Here is a 15524-nt window from a genome sequence, read left to right as displayed (position 1 = left end):
AGTTTAAGGGGGGAAAACACATTAAATAAATTATTCTTATCAAAAGAACTCATTGACACCGAAATCACCTGTTTTCATAGCCATAATCGGTTGCAACTAAGATTTTCTCTCTTTATCACTGAAATCCATGTACTTTTTCTTTCACGGAAACAACTAAGGACCAAAATAAGTAAAACGAAGTTTGAAATTAAAATTGAATTTTATAAATTGTTAGGGATAAAAAGTTTATAATTGGAAAAGTTGGAGGATCAAAATGTATGTTTAGCCCTAAGTTTAGAAAAACCATCTTTTTTTGTTGTGTTTTTCATTTTAGTTATTTATCTTTAAATCTTACCTTTTCTTAATAAATATGATTTAATTGGTCATTAATTTGGATATATAAAAGTGTAATTAGAAAGAAAAAAAAGTCTAAAAACCAAATCACTGTGGTAATTCAAATTAATTTATATATTTACTGTGACAATCCATGATTACCTGTTTCTGGTTGAACAATGACCGTATTTTCCTCACGCTTGTTAGAGTATTTATTTAATAATAGGTGACTTATTATTGAGATGGGCTCTAGTCTCTCTCAAAAAAGAACAAAAACACAGAGATCGGTCTTGGGAGTGTTAGCAATGCAGAAGCCAGTTTCGTTGGGTTTTTTTTTTTAGCATTAGAACGCTGAAGCTCTAGTCTAAGATTTTTCTTCTGTAATCTTCAGCTCGAATTTACATCGAAGTAGCATCAGTAAGGGAAAAAAAAATTCAACGTCTCAAAAGGGATGTCTGAGAAGTTTAGACTTAGGGATTTTGACAAGAATTTTCATCGATTCAAGCATTCTTTCTCATTAGTCGTGGATAGAAATATATATCAAAAAAATGAAGAGCAGGACAGCACATTACAAAAATTTGCAAGAAGGGATTCCAGGTAGTTGCCTGGATTCATGAACCATTCCATGCTATACTTTTCTTGTCGATGGAGACATCATGCTCAAGAGTCAAGGGTTTGGTCGGAATTTCTGATAAGATAAAGTGGTTATGCAGAAATCACTTGAAAAATGCAGAGAATTGTGACTAGCTAAACTACTCTTTATTAAAAAGGAGTTGAACATGTTTTCAAATGATCAACAGCCAACACTGGCATTTACAGAAAGCTATAAGAAAATGGGAACTAAACGAAAAGCAAGCCATCAATCCAAAGCACACAAACAAATCAAGCACGTCAAAGAAAGATATAAAGCGTTATTTAATATTCCTCGGTTGAGAGAGGAGCAGTTTAAATTTAGAAATCATGGGCCTGTGGCCATCCATCATCTTCCAATAATCAATTTCTTCTCTATGGCCTCCAGATAATGGTGGTTTCGGCGATCATTGAAGTGACCACATAGGGATCCATGTTGGATGCTGGCCTTCTGTCTTCAAAGTAACCTGTCAGTCATGACAAAGAGACATAAGCTGATGCCATGAATTCGCAACTGTGAGGTCTGGGATGAGAGTTAACAGAGAGTACTTACCTTTTCCTTCTTTCTCAGTATCGCGACCAACACGGATGGATGCTCCCCTATTCGCTACGCCCTATATGATTTGGACAGTGCATGTGTTACTAGACGAAATCCAAAGTACAACAATGAAACGAGTTTATATTCTTTGAAGAAAATAAAAAAAAGCAACCAAGGAGCTGAACTCACCCAGGAGAAAGTGTTGATATCAGCAGTCTCATGGCGACCTGTCAATCTTCTCTCATTGCCCTCACCATAGGCAGCTATGTGCTCCTTGTGTCGGAGGCCTAGTTTCTCAATGGCTTTCTTGATCACAGCAATTCCACCCTCATTTCTCATTGACTTGGTGCTGAGGGGGGGATTTAGGGAAGACCATCAAAAGATGTATTTTTTACACGTTTACGTTCTAAAGAATCGAAGGTCCATGAGCATATAATGAGGTTCTTATAAGGTTCTGGTCTGGTGGATTACCTGTAGTTAGTGTGAGCTCCGGCTCCATTCCAGTCACCCTGCATACGAATATGAAAAATGAGTAAATTGAAAAATGGACAGCATTTTGAAACAAGCTGACAAAACAGGTTTAAAAGCTTCAAGATTTGAAACTGAAAGGCAAATTTGCTGCCGGAACACAAACCGGGATTGGTTTTGGGTCAAAAGAAACCACAACGCCAGCAATTTCAGCGATTCTCTGCATGACCGAGCAGAATAAAATGTTAGAAGATACCACTGAAGAAGAAAACAAATTGACAAGAATGGCAACACATACCTCGAGGATGTATCTGGCAACCCACACTTCATCACCAGCAGAGATTCCAACGGAAGGACCAACTTGGAATTCCCACTGTTAATTAACCCAACTCGTTAGCACATATATAAGCAAAAATAACAGAAACAGAAACCTTGATATCCAAACGAGATTGATAGATTAAAACAAAAGCATACCTGACCAGGCATAACTTCACCATTGATACCACTAATGTTAATACCAGCATACAAGCATGCCTTGTAGTGGGCATCAACAATGTCACGGCCGAAGGATTTGTCAGCCCCTACAGAACAGTAGTATGGACCCTGCAAACGTATATATGTTGACAGAACTTGTCAAGAGGCATCCAGGTAACATATCTGACAAGCATGTTAACAGGTATTGAAACAAATTTTCACAGCAGGTCTCGAGTTCGAGTCAGGACGTGCATCTCTTGTAAGAGCCTGGAACAGCCGGGGTTTTACTCGTTCATCTAAGCCCACAAAGTGCGCTTTCCGGGGGTGGGGTTTCCTCGAATCAAAAAAAAAAAAAAAAAGTATTGAAACAAATTCCAAACCTGAGGACCGGGGAAGCCACCGACGGGCCATCCAAGGGGCCAGTTGATGTCCTTCTGGAGAAGAGTGTATTCCTGCTCGATTCCATACCTGCTCATAACGTATAGGACATCCACAAGTAAGTATCAAATGGTAGTTAACTTCTGGATAGATTTTAAACCAGTTTATGATGATTGACCTCTGTTGCGGTAGAGAATTTGACAGACCACCTGTGATATAATTAGGTTTTTTTTTTTTAATTATTTAAGGATTCATTCATGATAATCCCAACTGATTCTTGCATGCCAGCATATGAACAACCAGCTGCTAAATCCTACAACATCGTTATTGCAAGGGGGTAGGTAAGCACTTGATTCTGTCGCAGTAGCTGACACCTCACAGCAATGGCCTACTTTTTTCAAACATATACTATACCAAAAGAGTTTTCCTGAAATTATTATTTTCAGAATGTTTATTAAGAAAAAGTTGACAAAATGCTAGCATAGCCAAGGGCAGTTTGTGGGCCTTACTTTATAAGACTCTAAGGCGCAATGTTGACTAATTCATGCCCTCATAATTGACTCCAAGAGATATTTGAATAATCAACTCCAAAGTTACTTGTAATATTTTTTTCTTTCTACGTAAAAAGCCACCAAACATTGACAGGTACGGTTAGGTTTCCATGCTATATCAAACATTGACTCAGACCATCACCTAACCACTAACACAATCACTTAATTGTGACAACCCGTGTGAATCATGCAAAGAAATTAATACTCCAATATTATTTTTCAAAACTTTTGAGGCTTTTTTGCTTTAATTATTAATTTTTTATATATATTTTTAGACTATTTTGATGTGCTAATATAAAAAATGAATTCTTAAAAATAAAAATATATATCATATTTTTATATATTTTTAAATAAAAAAATATTTTAAAAAGCAAACTTTACCAACCAAGAAATATTAAAAAAAAAAACACGATGCCTAACATGATTATTCCAGCTCAAAATGTACATAGAGGACAAATAGTTGCTTGGTGCATGCCGTTATCGCATTATAAGCTAGCTGAGTAGACGACTACGCATGGTTCCAATTGCATCAAGAAACTTTGGAAAAGATGAGCAAGTTGTCTACATAAACAAATTAATAAGGTGAAGGGTTTTTTTAAAATAAATAAATTATTATGATGATGATAGCAAGAACGTTTCCAACAACAACAAGGCAGAGCAATTTATATGTAAGCAAGATCCAACAAATCCTCAAAGAGAGTGAAAATTCTGTATCTTAATCCATCAATTTATGGTCCGTATTCGGTAATGGAAGCTTGGCAATAATTTAAAATTTTTTTTGTTTAGAAATATATTAAAATGAATTTTTTTTATTTTTTAAAAATAATTTTTTATATCAGAACATCAAAACAATCTAAAAACATAAAAAAATATTTTAAATAAAAAAAATTTAAAATTTTTTAAAATATAATTTAATTTTCAAAGAAACTAAATCTAATTCAAGATCCTTAAAATCACTTTGACTAACAAAAAGATTCACCCAACTTCTTGCTGGACAAAAAATACCCTTCTTTTCCAGCTTTCCAAACCTTACTGGGCCAGGTCAACGCACTTCTAAACCACAAATTAAGCTGTGGGCAAATCCCACCAACTCCATTTTTCCTGGACGAAGACTTTGACCTGCGTGACTCCTTGAGTTTAAGCACCAACTAAGGCCACTATTTGTGTCAAGTTGGGCTGTGAAGGAAGAGAAGCTGATGCATGAACTTGGTATGGTGTTGAATCACAGGACAAGCGCATGGGTCCTGTGAGCTGTGGCTGATATGCAAAAGCCAGAGTAATATCATTTTAAAGGGAGGAAAAATAATGTCTTGGGCCACTTGAAAAGGACAGACACCCTTGATCACAACCAGACTTGACAAGGCAAGTTATATCACTGCGGCAGAGTAAATTCCATGCCTATGATGACCACAAAACCATATGATATAACATGTCGATGGAAAATATAAAAAAGCTATCTCTGCTATGAAAAGAACAATAGATGAGATTTCTTTAAGGAGGAATGAACTGGGTATGTTTTCTTCTTGAGAATTAGGTGAGATACTTACCATGGCTCCTCGGCGGCAACAACAGGGTCGCTAAAGATCTGGGCAGCATTGAACCTCTTGTTTGTTGGAATTGGCTCCCCAGCTGGTGTGTATGCATCGCACATCACCTAAAGCCCAGAAGACATTATTTACCCTTTTGGATTTTATACTGAATGTGCTAAAAATATCTATATAATCTTTAAGTCACGGGAATAATTTGAGGAAGCCAAGAGCAAGCATTAATTACCAAGATGTTGTTTCCTTTTCTAAAAGGATCCTTGAATATCGATTGCGGGCTGATCCAGTCAAGAAGATTCAAGAAGAAGAGAACCGAAATATCAGATATGGTTGAAGCTAAAATCTATAACAACATGGAATCTTCAAGAAAATCTAAGAACAACAAGAGATTATTCCCAAGAACACTCTTTTCAACCATTCATATATTCAGAATCCATTTATTTAATGTATGGAAAATATTCATTAAAACTAATATTACTGACGAGTAAATCTTGAATTTCTTTACCTAATACTGGAATCAGAGTCTGGACACAGATCAGGATCAAAAGTAAATTGGTATGCAAATAAAAAGATGGTGGAAAGATTGGTACATACTATAAAATAACCTCACTGTCATCACCAGGTGCTTGGCCTGTGCTAGAACCATCAAAGTTCCACTTCGGAAGTTCGGCAGGGTCAGTCACCGGCCCTGGTAAAGTCTGTTGAAAATATAACAGAACTGAAAGTGAAACACTGATCACAAGAGACCCATAATTCAAGAGGATTAAAAGAAAAGAAAAAAGCTCACCCTTGCTTTGCTTCTCAAGTCCATTCCCGACCCACCAATCCTACACGCACAAAGGAAAAAAGAAGAGTTTTAACACAGGTTAAGTGACTTGGTGATCATATATATGATTATAGACAAAGGAGAAAGAGAGGAGGTACCATAGGTATTCAGCTATGATCTTTTCAGTAGTATCAGAGAGATTGATGTTGATGAGATCGTTAAGGAGAGACATGGCTGAAAATCTCGTACGGTAGATAGACAGTGACAATACTTCAGACTCAAGAGGAGAGGGAGGGAGGGAGGGAGGGAGGGAGGTAGAGAAATGAGGGGGTGGTGAGGGTAGTTAAATAGAGGAGATTCTTTTTGACTATGGCACCTCATTATATTGCCAATAAAAACGGAAAGAAAAATATGAATACAAGGAAGGTTCTTGGAAGAATATTCAGCAAGAAAACTGGATGCGAAAAGGCAAATAGTAGCAATCACGGTATCTACAAAGCTCGTTGATGTGTTTACACTTGTGAAGGTGTCTTTTGTACTTGTTTCGTCATCTTGAAAAATTTATGACACTAGAGTTATAATTAATAATTTTTTATAAATTATAGTTTGAGTTATTATTATATTATTATACATAAAACCCTTGGGTGTGAGGAATCATTATTTTCCACACTCAAATACACTATAGATTACAACATATTGCATTCTCTTTTTTTTTCACTTTTTCTTTTTCTTTTTTCACTTTTTCTTTTTTTTTTCCAACTTTACCCTTTTTTCTTTTTCTTTTGTTTATTTTTTTCATTTATTTTTTGTTTTTTAAAAAAAATTATCTTCGATGATTTTACTTTTTAAATATTGAGCTAGTTAAAAATTTCGGAAAATAATTTTTTTCCTTTAAAATATTGTGAATTGTTACGGTGTTTTCCCACATAGTTTTCTATTTTATTTTTTTATTTTTCAAAATTATATTTGTCGATTTTTTTTTATATTGAGCTGATTGAGAATTTAGTTTTGTAATTTTTTTATTTAAAATATTATTGATTGCTATAGTGTTTCTCGGCATAGTTTTTTTTTTGTTTTTTTATTATTTTCTCCAAAATTATCTTTTTCGATTTTATATTTTAATATTCAGTTGGTTAAAAATTACAGTTACAATATGTGAGGAAAGTACTGTAACTTCCCTCGCAAATTACTATGGACTGCTACAGTGTTTTTTCCCACATGGTTTTTTTTCTGTTTTGTTATGTTTTTCTCTAAAATTGTCTTTGTCAATTTTATTTTTTAAATATTGAGCTGGTTAATAATTGCAATTACAAGTAAATACAAGTATTTCCTCACAAAACACTATGGATTGATACAGTTTTTCCTCACACGGTTTTTTTCCAGTTTCTTTTGTGTGTTTTTTTTGTAATATTTTTTTCTAAAATTATCTTTATCGATTTTATTTTTTTAATGTTGAGTTGCTTAGAATTTACCTGCACTATGGATTACAATTCCTCTTCTTCTTCTTCTTTTTCACTTTTTCCTTTTTTTCCATTTCTTTTTTCTTTTTTTTTCAAAAATTATCTTTGTTGATTTTACTTTTTAAATATTGAGCTGGTTAAAAATTTCTTTTTGTAATTTTTTTCCTTTAAAATATTGTGGATTGCTACGGTGTTTTCCCACATAGTTTTTCTATTTTATTTTTATTTTTATTTTTCAAAATTATATTTGTCATTTTTTTTATATTGAGTTGATTGAAAATTTAGTTTTGTAATTTTTTTATTTAAAACATTGTTGATTGTTATAGTGTTTCTCGGCATAGTTTTTTGTTTTTTTGTTTTTTTATGATTTTCTCCAAAATTATCTTTTTCAATTTTATTTTTTAATATTCAGCCGGTTAAAAATTACAGTTACAATATATGAGGAAAGCACTGTAACTTTCGTCGCAAATTACTGTAGATTGCTACAGGGTTTTTTCTCACAAGGTTTTTTTCTGTTTTGTTATGTTTTTCTCTAAAATTATCTTTGTCAATTTTATTTTTTAAATATTTAGCTGGTTAAGAATTGCAATTACAAGTAAATACAAGTTTTTCCTCATAAAACACTATGGATTGATACAGTTTTTCCTCACATGGTTTTTTTCCAGTTTCTTTTGTGTTTTTTTTGTAATATTTTTTTCTAAAATTATCTTTGTCGATTTTATTTTTTTAATATTGAGTTGGTTAGAATTTACATTCACTGTGGATTACAATAGTAATCCACAGTGCATTCCTCTTCTTCTTCTTTTTTTGCACATTTTCCTTTTTTTCGTTTATTTTTTCTTTTTTTTCCCAAAATTACTTTCCTTTTTTTTTCAACTTTCATCTTTTTTCTTTTTTTTCCGTTTATTTTTTTTTCCTTCCAAAATTATCTTTGTTGATTTTAGTTTTTAAATATTGAGCTAGTTAAAAATTTCGTTTTGTAATTTTTTTCATTTAAAATATTGTGGATTGCTACTGTGTTTTCCCACATAGTTTTTCTATTTTATTTTTTTATTTTTTAAAATTATATTTGTCGATTTTTTTTATATTGAGCTGATTGAGAATTTAGTTTTGTAATTTTTTTTATTTAAAACATTGTTGATTGCTATAGTGTTTCTCGACATAGTTTTTTTTTTGTTTTTTTATGATTTTCTCTGAAATTATCTTTTTCGATTTTATTTTTTAATATTCAGCTGGTTAAAAATTACAGTTACAATATATGAGAAAAGCACTGTAACTTTCCTCGCAAATTACTGTGGATTGCTACAGTGTTTTTTCCCATATGGTTTTTTTTTTGTTATGTTTTTCTCTAAAATTGTCTTTGTTAATTTTATTTTTTAAATATTGAGCTGGTTAAGAATTGCAATTACAAGTAAATACAAGTTTTTCCTCACAAAACACTATGGATTGATACAGTTTTTACTCACACGGTTTTTTTTCCAGTTTCTTTTGTGTGTTTTTTTGTAATATTTTTTTTCAAAATTATCTTTGTCGATTTTATTTTTTTAATAATAAGTTGATTATAATTTAACTTCACTGTTGATTACAATAGTAATCCATAATGCATTCCTCCTTTTTTTTTTTTTTTTTGCACTTTCCCTTTTTTTTCATTTATTTTTTCTTTTTTTTTTTCAAAATTACTTTCCTTTTTTTTACCAACTTTCTTTTTTTTTTTCCGTTTATTTTTATTTTTTTTTCAAAATTATCTTTGTTGATTTTACTTTTTAAATATTGAGTTGGTTAAAAATTTCGCTTTGTAATTTTTTTCCTTTGAAATAGTGTGGATTGCGACGGTGTTTTCTCACATAGTTTTTCTTTTTTTATTTTTCAAAATTATTTTTGTCAATTTTTTTTTATATTGAGCTGATTGAGAATTTAGTTTTGTAATATTTTTTCTTTAAAACATTGTTGATTGCTACAGTGTTTCTCCGCATGTTTTTTTTTAATGATTTTCTCCGAAATTATCTTTTATAATTTTATTTTTTAATATTGAGCTGGTTAAAAATTACAATTATAATATGTGAGGAAGACACTCTAATTTTCCTCGCAAATTATTGTGGATTGCTACAGTGTTTGTTTTTCTAAAATTGTCTCTGTCGATTTGATTTTTTTAATATTGAGTTGATTAAGAATTTAACTTTGTAATTTTTTTTCTTTAAAACACTGTGAATTGTTGCAGTGTTTTCCAATATGATTTTTTTATGATTTTTTTCCAAAATTATCCTTGTAAATTTTTGTTTGAAAATTGAGTTGGTTAAGAATTATAATTACAATAAAACGAAATCATATGGGGAAAATAATGTAGTTTTTCTCACAAAACACTGTGGACTGCTACAGTATTTCTCTAAATGGTTTTTTTATTTTATTTTATTGGGAAAAACACTGTAGTTTTCCTTACAAAACATTGTCAATTGCTATAGCGTTTTTTTTCATGGGTTTTTTTCCTTTCAATATTATCTTTGTTGGTTTTTTTTAATATTAAGTTGGTAGAGAATTTAACTTTATAATTTTTTTTGCTTTTTATTAACAGAAAAGCTAAATCATGTGGCGAAAGCATTGTATCTTTCCTCACAAAATACTATGGATTGCTACAAATCATTTTGTTCAGTCTCTATGTTTTTTTATCACCAACACAACTTTTTTTTTCCATCATGAAATATTGGCTCAATCATACCTTTAGTTTCTATTACTTATTTAGCGTTGTTTCACAATTATAATACTATCAAGTATATTTGTTTTATAAGCCCGCGGCAGCGTGTGGGCTTGCCATCTCATTAATTAATATATCAAGTCATCGGTATGTATCAACAAATCTAAAAATCATTAATTTTGTTATGCAATTAAATGGAGATAATCATCAAAATCAATGTAATTATTATTAGTTTTTTTTTTAAATCATTCTTATTTAATTAATGGTTAATGTATTATCAACACGAGAAGATTAAAAAAAACTTTTTGAGTTGTGAAATTAATTGGATGAAAAGAGATTATGAGATTTTCTTTCTATGACTTTAAAGTGATTGCTTCTTCATATTAAATTTATTTTATTTTGTATAATTAAATTATACAAACATTTTTAAAGTAAATTAATCATAATAATCACCCTATTATCACCATAGAAATAAGAAATAAAAGATTAAAAAAAAACATCATCTCTTATTTATATTGCTAATTTCTTGCTTTTCTAGACGAAATAATTTTTATTTTTAGGATCGGAAGGAGACAATATTACAATATGCAACGATTAATCATATTAATTTCAGGTTTCAACAGAAAAGGTTAATTGACAAGTTCATTTAAAACCATCATCAATGTTAATCTTTACTGGAAGGAAATAATTACATTAACTTGCTCTTTAGAAAAATGATTCTTTCCATTTAATTTCTCTAATTAATAGTTTCCATTTAATCTCATGATTTGTGACTGTTAAAGATATAGCTAGTGGAAGATCCACCTTGCATCTTTACCTTGAGCTTTTAAGATTTTCGTGGAATTGTAATAATATATATATATATATATATATATATATATATATATATATATATATATATATATATATATAATAAAAGGGTTTTCTAGCTATTTATCGACTAGGGACAAATTGGGATTTTCATCCAAAGCGACAAGGTTTGCTTGGGAATTTTAGACTCTGAAGATCGAGGAAGAATATCGCAGAACCAATAGGAACTGAACATAGTTTATTGTGCAGTGTATTTGTATTTAAGACAAGCAAGAAAAACGCGAGAGAAAAAAAATCGAAAAAATGATTAAATTAAAAAAATTAAAAATAAAATTAAAAAAACTAAACCGTGAAAAAATCGATTGAAATTTTAAAAAAACAGACCGGTTTGATTCGGTTTCGGTTTTATAAAAAAAAATTATATCAAAACTTATCAAAATGTTAAATTAAATATTTTTTTCCTTTATAAAGGATTCATGGTTAATGTCTTGTGTTAAATTTTTCTTAATATTCTTTTATGATGACTACATTAAAATATTTGATGAAAAACTATATTAATGTTGTCATGACTCAATTTTAATCCCCTCTCGAAAACAAAAACAAAAAAGAGGAAATTTTCCTTGTCTAAATAGGAAACAATAATTGCAAAAGAAAAAATATGTTTAAAAAATCATGTTTTTACTCTGATTTTAGTGATTTTCTCAATTTTTTATTATTTCTAGGTTTATTATTTTTGCATACTTTTGTTTTTTTGACCAGTCAAGAAAAAATAAATAAAATTTCATTCTTCAACGCAAATTGATGGTATTATATTTTTTAATTTTTTCTTCATTGTTTTGATCTTTATTTTTTTCTTTGTCCTTTTAAAAAAAGTTATTATTCTTTTCTATTTCGCCCTCCAATCATATTTGTTTTTTCATTTTTTATGTCAATTTTGATTCTCATTCTTTTGATTTTTTTTGTCTTATTACTAAATTGTTTTTTCTTTATAATTTCACCTTTCTATTAAATATAAATTTATTTGGTATTTGAATTTTGATCCTCATTCTTTTAATTGCTATTTTTTAAAATCCTTTTGTATAATTGAAATCCTTTATTTAATTTCATCCTTCAATATTTGATTGACTGGGAATTGAACTTCATGATTTTTTCAAATATGATGATTGTTGCGATATCGCGGTCGCACAAATTAATTACCCTAACTTCAAACACAACACACAAGATAGTATAGAGCAAGTAAGGGGTCGATCCCACGAGGAAGATTCAAGTCAGATTTTTATGCTAGATGATATGCAATTTGGGGGGGGGGGTTTGGAGGTTATCTAGGCTAAAGCAAAAGAAAACAGAAAACTATGAAACTAAATTTAATAAAATCAGAAAATTATCAAGAGAACAAACCTTGGTCACAAGCACACATCCACCTACAGAAATCAGAACTGATCATGGAAACGAAACATCAATTTATATTCTGAATATTTATCTCTTCTTAACATTGGTTAGTTAACGGATCCGCCGTATAACTAGCCCTAACCATCAAACAACCACAGTGTCCGCACTAGTAATTTAATTCAATGGCAGCCTTAAGAACTAGATAAGTTGATTAATCAAGAAAACATAACTGTCCGCAATCTATGTTTGATTTGATTGAATGTTCTCCCTAAGATTAATAACGTAGATCCGCCACAATTATTAAACTCAGTTGCTTCACAAGTTCATATACCACAACTCCGGTTTTGATATCAAACTTAACAATAGATTGTCTACAATAATAACTTAGAGTCCGCTCTAGCAATTAAAATAAACAATCATAGGAAAAATAAGCATAGGAGAACAAACATATTCATCATATAAACTGAAAAGAAAAGGTAAAATAAATCTCACAGTTCTTGAAATCTGAAAGTTTCCGTGTCCTTGCAACCAAGAAAAAGTGTCTAGCCTTACATGTTTGTTGAACAACTAATCAAAAAGAAGGAATAATGCATAATTTAGGGTTTCTTAGAGGAAGGGGGCGTTTTTCTCTTCTTGGTTGGCTGCCCCCCTTCTCTTCTCTCATTCTTTTTATATCTTAGGAAACCCTAGGTCTCTATTTTACAAAATAGTCCTCCATTAAGTAGACTGTTTACATTTAAGTACTTCAATAACTATTTTCCTAAAAAAGGAGAAATAGTCTTGCATGAAATCTTCAAGCTTTGACTTAGAGGAGCTAAATTGCTAAAATAAAAACTTGGATATCGGTTTAGATGCTTCGGAACGTAATTTGGACTCGTTTCTTCACGAAACCTGTTTGCTGGCAGAATTCAGATGTCATCTTTGAAAAATCATATCTCCCTCATATGACATCGGTTTTGGCTGCAATTTGGAGCGTTTATAGAAATTTGAGTCATGAATCCAAAAACATTAAGTTTGCATCAATTGGACTTCTTTAGCTCCAGATATTCAAGTTGGAATGGCCGAAGGTCAACACTGGCAGATTGCGAGATTTGACTTTGAAGGCTGCGATTTCCATGGTCTTCCTTATTTTATTTTCTTGCCTTAGATTTCCAGAAAGGTATGGATGTTAGCTTTTTAATGCCACTGGAATCACTTCATTTCAACCTCTAGAGCTCACGCTCTGCACAAAACATCGACTGAAGGTCAAATCTGTTAATTATCTCCAATTTACTTCTTTTTGCATCTTTCATCCAAAAGTGCCTTCAAAACATAAAACAAAGAATATCAAGGCATTTTATATATAAAACATAGGCAAAACACTAGTTAAATATGGGTGAAACTATTGAATAATATGGTTGCATCAGTGATTTGGATATAATGATCCTTGTTATTGGTTTAAAGGGCTTTATAATTCTCTTTTATTTTTTATTGAGTTATTCTAGTCTCATGATATGAGTTGCGGGTTTGACGGGATACTTTGAGTTAGATCAGCCATGATTATTAAGGTTACAACTTACAAGTTTTTCATGCTAACTCGAGTTAATCATAACCAATTTTCTTATATCTTTTTTTTTTTGTATTTAATGAGTTATGAATTAAGATACATCATTTGTTATCTTTTGAACAAAATATTTTTTTCCTCGTGTTATCCTTATCACTTTTTTTTTTAATTTGATTTATCTATTGTTGTTTCCTATTTTTTTCATCTAATTAAATTAAAACTAGCTTATTTGAATCGGTCAGGTTTATGATCCGAGTTGCATATTTTTTTTCTTTTATAACACTCGCTCGCGGCAGTTGAACATAGTTTTTTGCGCAAAAAAAATAATCTAACCCTCTGTGCAATGCAAGTTGTTGGAGTCTAGTTTTATATTATTTGAGATTCTATATGATGTATAGATAGATACTAGATATGTGGCCCATTCTTTCTCGTGAGTTGGATCAAAATTTATTTTAACTCAAAACATGGATGTGCATGCATTTTTAATGTGTTATTTATAGAAAAAAAATTTACTCATAAATAGAAATAATTAAATAATAAATAGATAAATAATTTTCTACGTTAATAAACATAAAAAAGTCCTTGGCGATAACCATAGATTAAAATAGAAAATTAGGAGATAAATATAGATCAAGATATTTGATCTCGTAACATGGGTCATGTATCCAACTGCATTTAATAATTTCTTTTATTGGAATTAATTATTTATTTAATCAAATAACAATAAAAATAGATACTCACATGAAAAAAATAACATGATTTATCTTGAGTTAACCTATCAAATCTGCGACTTTGGTCTAGAGACTAGGATAACCCCATAAAGAGAAAGTTAAATCAAATTATAAAGCTCAATTCTCAGCTGACCATATCGGATTTAATGTTGAACGATAAAATTTGTAAAAATATTAATTAAAAGAATAACATAAAAAATAAGTCGAGTTAACCCAGGTTAGTCGTTAAGCATTATTACCGGGCCATGAGACCAGGATAACCTAATAAAAAACAAATCATGAAGCTTAATTCCCAAATCAAACACAATATTAATGGATGAAATTGAAGAAAAAAAAGTCAATTTAAAAAATAGAGAAAAATTAAGTCAATTGAGTTAACCCGCTAAACTCGCGATCTGGGACTTGAGACGAGAACAATCCAATAAAAAGCAAGTTCAATGTTAAAGGACCTGTAACTCAGGTCATGAGACTAGTATAACTACCGGTATAACTTCTTAGAAATAAAAAAAAAATGACTTGATTTAACTAGGGTTGAAATGCCAAAAACCATGACCTTGATCTTGAGACTAAAATATTCTCATAAAAAACATATCAAAATAAATTATAAAACTCAATTTCTAACCGATTCAATGCTGAATGATAAAATAAAAGACATAAAAAATAACCCGAGTCAACTTAGGTTAATCCGTTAAGTACTATTATCGAGTCACGATACCAAAATAGCCTAATGAAAAGTAAATAAAACAAATCAAATTATGAAGTTTGATTCTCAATCAAATCAATATTAAAGGACAAAATTAGACAAAACAATAATAAAAAAAACGAAAAAAATCTGAGACAACCGGGTTAACTCGTTAAACCTAAGATTCGAGTCAAGAGAGTATGATAACTAAATAAAAAAAATATAATATTAAATGATGAAATTATATATAAAAAATTAATTAAAAAAAATTCAAAAAAAAAAGAAAAATTTTATAAGGGTTGCATAAAACCTGTTCTTAGTTTATAGCTAATAATTGTTCAAAATCTTGGATAACAAGCCCATTTATTTCCAAGTCCATGTATAAGCAAGCCCAAAATAACCCATTTCAGGAAATTAAAAACTTTCCAAATCCGAGCCATCAATCAAGTCAAAAGTCATGAAATTAAACGGTGTAAATTAAAAAGACCTGGTACTCCACCGCATGATAATATACACTGGCGGGCACTGCTAAACCCTAAACAAACAGCTTCTCACACCC

At 30.5% G+C, this 15524-nt stretch overlaps 1 protein-coding gene across 1 annotated transcript; it reads right to left on the bottom strand.

Annotated features, from left to right (window-relative positions):
• Positions 1–1049: 1049 nt before the first annotated feature.
• Positions 1050–5991, bottom strand: LOC7486383 (glutamine synthetase cytosolic isozyme 1-1). Its single transcript, XM_002306349.4, has 13 exons — positions 5820–5991; positions 5683–5722; positions 5490–5593; positions 5125–5173; positions 4899–5005; positions 2803–2890; positions 2423–2551; positions 2247–2321; positions 2115–2168; positions 1952–1989; positions 1670–1829; positions 1496–1556; positions 1050–1409 (listed from the first exon to the last, which is right to left on the bottom strand). The coding sequence occupies exons 1-13, from the start codon at positions 5891–5893 to the stop codon at positions 1318–1320; spliced, it is 1071 nt and encodes a 356-aa protein (XP_002306385.1). The 5' UTR covers positions 5894–5991; the 3' UTR covers positions 1050–1317.
• Between the last annotated feature and the right edge of the window lie 9533 nt (positions 5992–15524).

Source organism: Populus trichocarpa, chromosome 5, assembly GCF_000002775.5.
Source record: "Populus trichocarpa isolate Nisqually-1 chromosome 5, P.trichocarpa_v4.1, whole genome shotgun sequence".
In the NCBI taxonomy this organism is placed as follows: domain Eukaryota; kingdom Viridiplantae; phylum Streptophyta; class Magnoliopsida; order Malpighiales; family Salicaceae; genus Populus; species Populus trichocarpa.
Note: the sequence above shows the minus strand (reverse complement) of the source record. Positions and strands in the feature narration are given on the sequence as shown.

What these genes read in the sequence shown, in the direction of transcription:
- LOC7486383 (XM_002306349.4), bottom strand. Translation starts at nt 5,893, where the DNA reads ATGTCTCTCCTTAACGATCTCATCAACATCAATCTCTCTGATACTACT. An exon ending in GACAGTGAGGTTATTTTATA is followed by an intron (nt 5,174 to 5,489) that starts GTATGTACCAAT and finishes TGACTGGATCAG; the next exon opens with CCCGCAATCGATATTCAAGG. An exon ending in GTGAAGTTATGCCTGGTCAG is followed by an intron (nt 2,322 to 2,422) that starts GTATGCTTTTGT and finishes GTTAATTAACAG; the next exon opens with TGGGAATTCCAAGTTGGTCC.